The sequence below is a fragment of the Sinocyclocheilus anshuiensis genome, unplaced genomic scaffold (genome assembly GCF_001515605.1).
Source record: "Sinocyclocheilus anshuiensis isolate Anshui unplaced genomic scaffold, SAMN03320099.WGS_v1.1 scaffold112, whole genome shotgun sequence".
NCBI classification, from domain to species: domain Eukaryota; kingdom Metazoa; phylum Chordata; class Actinopteri; order Cypriniformes; family Cyprinidae; genus Sinocyclocheilus; species Sinocyclocheilus anshuiensis.
The window spans coordinates 3,058,915-3,069,698 of record NW_015557175.1 but is presented as its reverse complement, the minus strand read 5'-3'; the positions used below and the strand labels follow the sequence as shown (position 1 = coordinate 3,069,698).

General features: G+C 35.6%; 1 protein-coding gene across 1 annotated transcript; it reads right to left on the bottom strand.

Annotated features, from left to right (window-relative positions):
• Nucleotides 1–2,665: 2,665 nt before the first annotated feature.
• LOC107678465 (protein CYR61-like) lies at nucleotides 2,666–9,311 on the bottom strand. The gene is made up of 5 exons (XM_016473738.1): nucleotides 9,041–9,311; nucleotides 7,543–7,756; nucleotides 5,799–6,134; nucleotides 4,849–5,048; nucleotides 2,666–3,552 (listed from the first exon to the last, which is right to left on the bottom strand). The coding sequence occupies exons 1-5, from the start codon at nucleotides 9,119–9,121 to the stop codon at nucleotides 3,247–3,249; spliced, it is 1,137 nt and encodes a 378-aa protein (XP_016329224.1). The 5' UTR covers nucleotides 9,122–9,311; the 3' UTR covers nucleotides 2,666–3,246.
• Nucleotides 9,312–10,784: the final 1,473 nt, after the last annotated feature.

Here is a 10,784-nt window from a genome sequence, read left to right as displayed (position 1 = left end):
TATATTTATATATATATATATATAATTTTATTTCAGCTTTATTTCAATTAACAAAAAACTATTTTATAAATAGTTTTAGTTATTAATAACAATGCTGGTCCCAAGTTCTGTGTGTCCCATATTTGCCATAAACATTTTTATTTTTTAAATGGAACGTTCTGTAAAACTGTGACACCAGGTTGTAAATATAAAATATAAACATAAACTAATAATAATACTGACATGAAAAGAAAAGAAAACAGCTCAAAAACAATTTCGTTTGACCACCTGGAGTGAACAAACAACACTTTCTGAAGGTTAAGCATCTCCTTTCTCTGAATTTTTAAAAGATTCAAGTGCTATTTTGTTACCTATTCATGGAAAGTGTCTGCTGATGTATGAATACTTTACTGTGTCACATGACACGTTTAAACCCAAAGCTCCATCCACTGCTATTTTGTACTATTGTACAACTATGGAGTCTTTTCTCTTTGTTGGGAGATTTTTGTTGTCAAGGGACATGTCTTAAAGTTTACAAAGGCTTCTAAGAGCAGCCCGCACACAACTGAACTAGATCAATTACTCCGACTTGGCAAACAAGTTGAACAGTCTTTTGGGGACATGTGAGGCCCTTATAGAGCAAATATCTCAGAAACAGGCACGTTTTACGTCAGTGATGACATTTGCTTGTCATGTCCCTTGCAATGGTAAGCAGTTTTATGAACCTTTAACTGTATTTCATAAAAACAATCAATCAAAAATTGTGACTTACAAAAATGTGCAAGCATTTCAGACTTACTGTGATTGTGGTTTGGGTTTTAGTGATCCTCTAAACTGCATAAAGAGCTGATCGAGGGCTATGTGTATGTGGATATATGGAGGAAGAACAGACTGGCAGATGAGAATGTGGAATTTGAGAGCCGGCTGTGATGTTTGTACTGCAAAGCCAAGAACGTGTGCTGAGACCTCAGCTGATGGTCATTCTCTCTCTCTTTGTCTCTTTCTCTCAGTAGAAGTTTAAAAGGATAGTCCAACACAACTGAAAGTCCTGTCATTATTTACTCAAGAGTCACATTGTCAACAAAAAGCATCAAAATCTTCAGATGAAGAGAAATATAAGCAATATTCACTGAAAACCTTGCCCTGCACTGTACACCCTGGTGAAAAAGGTATGTTTTGAAGCATGGCTGCTGGTTTAAGGTGGTCCTTAGCTGGTTTAAGCTGGTTTAAGATGGTCATGTGCTGGTCCTAAGCTGGTCCCAAGCTGCTTATGACCAGCATATGACCAGCTTAAACCAGCTAAGGACCAGCTTAAACCAGCTCAAACCAGCAGTCATGCTTCAAAACATACCTAACCATCATATGCTGTTTTTTTTTTCACCAGGGTATGTTAACAGTGTGCTAAGAACACGCTAGAACATGCTAGCAATGTAGTAAACATGCTAAAAGCATACTAAAATTAACAGTGTGTTTAAAACCTGGCTAAAACATGCTAGCAACATGCTAAGATATGTGAAGAACATGCTAGCAGTGTGCTAACAACATGCTAGAAGTATGCTAAGTTAACTATGCTAGCAACAATCGAAAATCCCTTATGAAAATTAACCATGGTTTTACTAAAAATAAAACTAAAAAAACATGGTTACTATAGCCATGGTAACCACAAATTAACCATGATTTTGCTGCACTATTAACCATAATTTAACCATGGTATTTTGCTAATGTGACTTACTGTTTTCAGCTCATTTTCACTGGCAAAATCATTTCAATAGGAATCCACACAACCACGAGTTACACATGAGGGCAAGAGATTTCGCAGATTTTGGAACAGGTTCAAGTTGGTCATGTGGATTTGTCATGATGACCAACAGAAACGGCTTGATTTGAAAGTGTCTTGTGACTTGTGTTAGCTGTGCATTAAGCATCACTACACTAGAAAGTAGACAGACCTTTTTTGCCACAATTTCATTGTCATTTCTCTAATAGGACCACACTTTTAGGAACATTTTAGCAACTTGTCAAAACATACTATGTTATGCAACATATTATGAGCATGATAAAACATGCTAGAAAAATGCTAGCAATGTGCTAAAACATGCTAGCTTTTGAAACTTGTCAGTTACGTCTAGCAAACACGTTAAATCATTCTAATAACACCAAGGAACATGCTAACATCACCTAGCAACACTTAAGAAATAAGGATCATGCTAACATCACTTATTAAGAAATGCTAACTATTAGAAACTTGCTAGCAGTTTGCAATTCTCAGTGATTTTATTAAGTATAATTGGGTCTAAAGAGGTTTATTGGGGACTGAACTGGTTTGATATGGTTTCTTGGGGGTTTAATTGTGTCTGAAGTGGTATAAAATGATATTTGATTTGTTTTCCTGTCTTCATTTGACTTTCTTTCTGTCTGTCTGGCAATAAAACCTAAAGGTCAACATCAAAGAATGTCATCAACATTTAATCATCTAGTTTTTGCATGTTCCTTAATAAGACAACAGTTGTTCAGGGGGTGGAATTTAAAAAGTTATGTAATTTTAATTTTTACATTTTAATTAACTTAATTTAGTATAACTTAATAGAAGTCATCCTGTGGCCCCCTAAGATGTTTGAAGTTGAGAACATTCTGTCAAAGTAAGAATCAGTCAGTTACATACATTTTTCCTGGAAATTTTTCCTTAGCTATACAAATAGTCATTCACTCCTATACAAGAGAGCGTCTAGAATTTAAAGCATGCCCCGAAAAATGAAGCAGTCTCAAAGAGTCACTCCACCTATAGTGAAGCCTGTACACTGTACAAAAGACAAAGCAAGTCTCTAGACTAGTCATCCTTGATCAGGTAACTCAATGATATAGGCCTACATAACATCTGTAACATAATCTCATCACCCTCATTAGTGCAGTTACCCATCGAGTGACAGGAAATCATTCATCTGACAGCAAATAAATCACTTATCCTTAAAGACACTATAAAATACTTCAAATCTAAAAATAACAGAATAAATAAAAGTAACATGAAAGCTAACAACAGTAAACAATGCCTTCTCACAAATCCTCAAGAAATGTGACCTGGACATGCTTTCATGAGATTCAGAGCCTGCAGGTCAAAGCAAAGGAGAAACACTTAAAGTGCAAAAACTATATACAAGTCTAGAACAGTTTACCATTCTATAGTTCAGGAGACTTGCCTGAAACAGGAACGTCCTTTAAGTGTGAGAAGTGAGTTTTAGCCATTATGGAGTGATGGCGCGTTGTGTGTGTTCAGTGAGAGAAGGTGTGTATGTCGTTGTGAAGGCTGACGATGGGTGAGGATCGCTCTCTCTGAACCCTGCAGAAGCTCTGGCTGCAGCGGCAGCGCTGGATCCACATGACGTTACGTGTGATGTTCTCCCCATCTGGGCAGCGGAAGCGCAGACGCACCGTGCGGGATGAGGACGGCTGACAGCACCTGCCATCCACACACGAGCCACACATACGAGGCCGGTAGTGGCGAGCCGTAGAGCAGCCAGCGAACGTGATCTGCTCCGGTTCTCGAGACCTCACCGCTTGCCTGCACTTCTTTCCTTTCTACATGACATAAAAAAGCAACAAGAAATCATTCATATGAGTGATAAGCTTGAGCCTTTGGCTTCTTCTGGAACAATAGAGAAATACATGAAGTAACTGGCCAAATTTTATCTGAATCACAAGCTACTCAATATTAACTTTTTGTTTATTGAATTGTTGCATAAAAGCAATCAATGTTGGGGAAAGTACTGCGTTACAATATTGCGTTACTCCATAAAAAAGTAACTAATTGTGTTACTTAGTTACTTTTTATGGAAAGTAATGCATTACGTTACTTTTGAGTTACTTTTTGTCACCTGGGCTGGACTTGATTATTTGTTTTTAGTAACAAAAAGAAAAAAAGCATGTTATATTTTTTGCAACTGTAAAGGCCCTTTCACACCATAAGTGAAATTAATAAGCCTCCGTCTGAAGGAAGTGCCTCTGCACCTCATTCCCAATTTCTCTCAACACGGGGTAAGGAGAGCTGTCAGTAAATATAAATGGGAAAACAAAGTAACTTGCGCTACTTATTTGAAAAAGTAACTCAGATATTTCATTGTAAATTTAAAAGTAATGTGTTACTTTACTAGTTACTTGGAAAAAAGTTATCTGATTACATAACTCGCGTTACTTTTAATTGTGTTACACTCATGAACAGTGAGTGAAAATGGACCATATTTTTGGTCAATTTTCCTTGCAAAATATACAACAAATTTAAAATGCATATAAATGCTAAAAGTCTGTCTTGTCAGCTTTTTTATTTTTGTACACTGGCATATGAATGAACTCACAGTATATGGGTTTATGTACTTATGATTGTATGTATACTCAGTGCTAACACTTTATTTTGATGGTCCACTTTAGACATTCTACTAGCTATAAGTAACTTTGCAACTACATGTCAACTAGTAGTCATTGGAGTACTAGTAGACTGTCTGCTTAATGTAAGATAACACTTTATTTTGATGGTCCCCAACACACATTCTACTGACTATAAGTGATGGTCCACTTTAGACATTCTACTAGCTATAAGTAACTTTGCAACTACATGTCAACTAGCAGTCATTGGAGTACTAGTAGACTGTCTGCTTAATGTAAGATAACACTTTATTTTGATGGTCTCCAACACACATTCTACTGACTATAAGTAACTTTACTAACACTCTACACTCTAATGAGAGTTAGTAGACATGTAGTTGCAAATTAATGAGTGTTAGTTAACATAGAGTTGCAAAGTTACTTATAGTTAGTAGAATGTCTAAAGTTGACTATTGAAATAAAGTGTAACCCGTTCATTTCACTACAGCATCTCACCTTCATAGCTGGAGTGATGTCACACTCTCTGATCTGGCAAAGGCGAGTCTCTCTAACAAGCTTGCACTGTGCATTACTATTAGTCACACGACTCGAGATGCCAAACCCGCAGGAAGCAGAACATTCGGACCAGTCGGTGGTCTGTGGGAAACATTCGGATGATGGGAAGGGAACCGGAGTCACAGGCAAGGACGCCCACTCTGCAGGGTAAATGAGAACACAAAGGTTTCACAGGACACATTTCACAGGTTGCTAGGGCATTCTGGTGGTTACTAGGGTGTTCTGGGTGGTTGCTAGGCAGTTGCATACTGGTCCAAGTCAAATGAGCCCAACCCCAAGTCTCATTTAAAATGGTTAAAAACTCATTTGAACTATGTAACTAGTAAGTTAATATTATAACTAATTATAAACAAATGTGTATATATAAATGTATATATATATATATATATATATATATATATGTATATATATATATATATATATATATATATATATACATATATACTTTGGGGTTTCATTTAGGTTAGATACATTTTTAATTTTGTGAAAGTATTTTAAAAAGTTAGTATTTTATATATATATATTTTGTATTGTTTTTTTTTTCTGTTATTTATGTTGTGTGAAATTATTCCCTGGGTGTAAAACTGTAAACTGAGTAAACTCAACAATCAGCTAAACTCAAAAATTATAAATAAATAAAAAACGTATATTTTTTTCATCAACTTGCCAAGGCAACATTTCTCATTTTCATATATATATATATATATACACACAGTATATAATTTCGAACTTATGGCAAAAACACCAACAATTACTATTAAAAAAACAGAAAATATATATAAAAATGTAAAATATATGTATTAAAAAAAACCTATTCAAAATATTCATAAAAGTGATGATAGTATCTCAATATTATTGAAATAGCACTGTTACAAACGGCGAATAAATACCTTGAAAGGAGCCTCTCCTGAACAGGATGCTGTTAGAGCTCTGTGAGAGTTTGCTAATGTGGTTGGATGGGATGTGATGGGGACGGGGGTCCGGTGGGTCTTCCCTGATGCTGTTATCATCGTCACACAGCCACTCCTCACAGCAGCGTCCCGGCGGCGTCTCCAGACGAGGGTTGGCACAGTGTCTGCAGGGCAGAGGGATGTTGTGTGGACACAGCGGCATACAGCCCACCACACCATCCATACAGCTGCACTGGTGCTGACAGCTGGGCTGGAAATCCTCTCCGTGCTGATACACACCACCAGCAAACTCACACGGACGGCCCTGAGCCTCAGCTGAGACATGCACACAATAAACATCACGCATTTCTGTAGTCAAGAGCCTGGGATGTAACAACTCTGTGCTTAATATTTAACATGCTGGAATCCAGACATATAAAAATAATCTAACAAATATTCTAATCTTTTTTGGGTCATACTGGGTCGGACTAATATTAATTAAAACATTCATTTACTGTAGGATTAGTGCTTGGATTAGTGTTAGTTGCTTGTAATTACACATAATTATTGTGTTATTAATATAGTAAATGCTTGTAACTTGTAACAAGGACACATTAAAATAAATTGTTACCCATTGTTGGAGTAAAACTTGCAAAGGCTTTGGAATAACAAGAAGTTAGCAGGCAGACGATTAAGTTTGGGTTTATAAAAAAATAAATAAATAGCTTCTTATAAACAATTTACTTCATTTGTAGTTTTCAACTATTGCTTTTGCATACACACACATTATATGTATGTATGTATGTATGTATATATATATATATATAAAACAATCAAAAACAAAATGAAATGTTCTATTTTTAGGTTAAAATTGCAGTGAAAGTGAAAATTTCCTAATTTTATCATATATTGTAAATGTATTATAAATGTATAGCATTTATATTATGATTTTACATTTATATAATATAATATATACATGTTTTCAAATTATTTCTTATAAACTTATTATATGGAAGGCATCCTGCTTCTAATTATGCATCATTTACTTTTATTATTATGGTAAATAAATGTAACTTGTAACAAGGACACGTTACACATTTCTGGAGTAAAACTAGCAAAGTCCTTGAACTAACAGCAAGTCAGCTGATCGAATTAAGAAATAAATAGTTTCTTATTTAAAATTCTTTAAATAATTTTCAAATTATAACATTTGTAATTTTTCACTGCTGCGCTGGCAACTATATATACAGATTTTATATGTATATTTTAGAATAGGTTTTCTCTACAATGTTTCACATGACATCAGTATTGGGAGCAGTGATTCTTTGCTATTTATTTATATATTTATTTATTACAAATTGTTCAAACATGTACCAAATTATTATTATTTTTTTTTATCTTCTCAGGTCAAATTACAGAGAAAGTGAAAATTGCCTGATTTTAATATAATTTATAGATTATATAATCTTTTATTGTCCTCATTTGTAAGTCGCTTTGGATAAAAGCGTTTGCTAAATGACTAAATGTAAATGTAAATAATGATATAACATTCTTATATAATTTCTTATATATTTATTATAGAGAAGGTACCCTATAGTTTTCCTTTAAAACTTAAAAAAATTAAAAAGATGTAAATCAAAAGAAAAAAAAAGACACAATTAAAATAATTGAAGGGAACAGAAAAGTTCTAGTCATCCACTAACACTCATTAATGTTATCTGTTTCAGCGATGTGTTTTTCTTACCTCTGCAGAGACCACGCCGAGGGTCCCCTCCGGCCCCTAGGTGGCAGCGCAGGCCCTTGATGTGGTCACAGGGTCGGTCAGGGCCACAGTCCTGGTTGAACTGTTGGGCACACACCTTACAGCAGCCACACTCATCCAGCACCCAGCTCACTCCGAGTGGACAGGAGGGTGGAGACGGGGGGCAGGAGCAGGGACGGGAAGAGCCTCTGGACGCCTGCGGGAACAGCAGAGAGACGAGCACACAGCTTCAGCCCTTCACTTCATTACATAAGGCCAGCAGTCAGAAATGAAAGGCTTTCACAGAGATGACAGCGTAGGAGTTGTTAGGCCAATGTTTTTGTAAGTTTGTATGAGTGGGTTCGGCTGTGTTTATATAATACACTCACTTAGGTGTCTGTGTTTGAAATGTGACTGTAAATCGAATCATAAATATACACTGTAAGATCAACTGTGCCGTTGCTACCATTAGAAGCTATTTCTACCTGATGTGATCCCCATAAACAAATACTTTCTTGATGCAATCTATGCTCAAAAGGTCATGTTTATAAAATTAAAATATTAAAGTAAAATGTTCAAATAAAAAAAATAAAAACGGATTAAAAATAAATGTATTTCATACACATATAAATAAAAATATTTAAATAATGATTTTGAATAAAAGTGTCTTATGCTCACCAAGGATTATGCTCACATTTGTTTGATCCAAAATGCAGTAAGAAATGAAATATTATTACAATTCAAAATAACTCTTTTCTAGTTGAATATATTTTAAAATGTAATTTATTTCTGTGATGCAAAGCTGAATTTTCAGCATCATTACTCCAGTCTTCATGATCCTTCTGAAATCATTCTAATAGGCTGCTCAAGAAACATTTATTATTATTATCAATGTTGAAAATAGTTGTGCTTGTGATACATTTTTTCAAAATTCTCTTAGGAACAGAAACTTCAAAAGAACAGCATTTATTTGAAATAGATACATTACTGTTTTTACTGTCACTTTCCATCAATTTAATACATCCTTGCTGATTAAAAGTATTCATTTCATGTCTTTTTGACACCAAACTTTTGAACAGAAGTGTATATTTTGACTTTCAACATTTTTTAAAAGTATATTTTTATAAATTAAAAATAAATTCAATCATGTACAATTTAGCTTTTACCACATGAAAACACAACGTTTTTATCTTCATATGTCAAGGAAACAACATTTTTTGGGTTTTTTTTTTTGCACACACTCAATCAGTTTTCAGAACGTCTGAAATAGAATAGATCAAATTACTTGAGCTGAAATCTAACAAATATCTGCTTCCATCATTTCAAAATGTTTTATCCTTAATAAATAGAAATGAATTCACATAAGGAAGTATCAGAGTACAACAACAATAGCCGGTTTGTAAGGAAGGAGGGGAAAAAATTGTCCTACACAGCCTTCAACAGATTTCTTCTGCAATGTCTAAGTTACATGTGTGCAACATACTGGCTCCAATCTACTCACCTCTATTTCAGCTGGGCATACAACAAACATCAATACGGTGCAAATAACAGCCAGAGTCCTCTGATTCCTTCCAGAATACATTTCCAAGCTTTCCAAAAAATGAATACCAAAGTTTAAAAAAAAAAAAAAGTACAAATCCCCAGTGCAAAAGCAGGTTTATCCACTTTTATTCTAAATGACTCCAAAGAACTCAGAGGGCAAATGTTCCAAAGCTAGTCCAGTTACAAAATGCATCAGTCAGACTAGTTACTAAGCTAAAGGTATAGCAAGACTCAAACACAGATGCCTTGTCAGTTTTACAGAGCATTTCCAAAGAGGCAGGTCACCTTATAGAGCGAGCACACGAGAGAGAGAGAGAGAGAGAGAGACGTCTCTGACATCAGCATGGTCGGAGCAGTGGGAGTGTGTCTTCATAATGAGGGGATCCCTTATTATTTGTGTTGCTGGAGCTCTAGGGAGCAGGGTGTGAATGCAAAACTGCAAAATGAGACTGGAGATCTCAGTAGTGTGGATTACAAACGACAGTTAAATGAAACAAAACCACCCAGACACTTAATACAGAGCTAACAAACGCGCTCAAGCAGGGTGTTCACCTGACCACACGGTTTAATTGGCTGTTTGTTATGTGTTACGAAAGCCGCCCGGGAGAGCTTAAAAACATTGTCATAATAGTGGAACAATTGAGAAGGGAACTCCAGCCGTTTTCTGTTTGAATGGGAAGTCCTGAAGAAGATGCAAAGGAAAATCCCCATAAACAATTCAGCTCTCACACACGCTTCCCACTCATACACGAAACACACTTCTAGTATCCTCGCACACCGAGCGCTTCCTGTTGCACTTTCTCACTTCCTCTAACCGTTTCCTACCAGCGGCTACATTCAGGAAACTCCGGCCGTTCACACAGGTTCCCGTGTTTTTGTAGGAAAATCAAAACATTCTCATTGTTGTCATCTTGTAGGGACATGAAAAGTGTTTTCTATTCAGCTGCAGGAAGAGCTCTCCGTTGGGCCTCAGGTTTGTGTTATGAAACCCTGGAAGAGAGTAAGATCTCCGCAGTGTCTGACCTCCAGAGACTGCTTTCATATAACTCATATAACAACTTTCAGGCAGTCACTTCAACACCATTCCTTCTGATTTTTATTGGAATGACACGCCTGATTTAACACCTGATTCAAGTTTTGATTCAAATATGAGTGATGTATATTTTTAAATAATAATATATGCTTTTATTTAATCAAAAGTGTTAGGAATAGCCTCCAAAGCAAGAATGAGATTAAACAGAGAGCAAATGGAGACTTGCAGTAAGTTTTGTGCTTTTCAGATTTTTCTCCCGAGAAATAAATCCTAGTAATCTCACGTCTCCCATAGAGTTTAAGAAGACATCTCAACAATGTCTCAAACTGTGCTCAGATTTGTGAAGATATCAAAGTCTGCCTTTAAAAAAATCAAAGGTTTCAAAATGAACTCAAGTATTTTTTTTTTCAGATTCTTCCAAGAATATATTATCTGAGCAATCCTCAATTGTGCACTCTTAAAAATACAGGTTCTTTATCGGCATCTTTGTTTCCATAAAGAACGTTTAACACCCATGGATGCTTTCCATTGCACAAAAGGTGCTTTTGCAGAAAAAGTTTCTTTAGATTTTTAAGAGAAAAATGGTTCGTTTAAGAACTGTTCACTGAAAGGTTCTTTGTAGAGCCGAAAATGGTTCTTCTATGGCATCACTGTGAAAACCCCCTTTTGG

Coding starts and splice junctions, on each gene's coding strand:
- LOC107678465 (XM_016473738.1), bottom strand. CDS start 9,121: ATGTATTCTGGAAGGAATCAGAGGACTCTGGCTGTTATTTGCACCGTA. Junction 6,135..7,542: donor TCGGCGTGGTCTCTGCAGAG/GTAAGAAAAACA, acceptor TGCATGTCTCAG/CTGAGGCTCAGGGCCGTCCG. Junction 5,049..5,798: donor CAGGAGAGGCTCCTTTCAAG/GTATTTATTCGC, acceptor TTTACCCTGCAG/AGTGGGCGTCCTTGCCTGTG.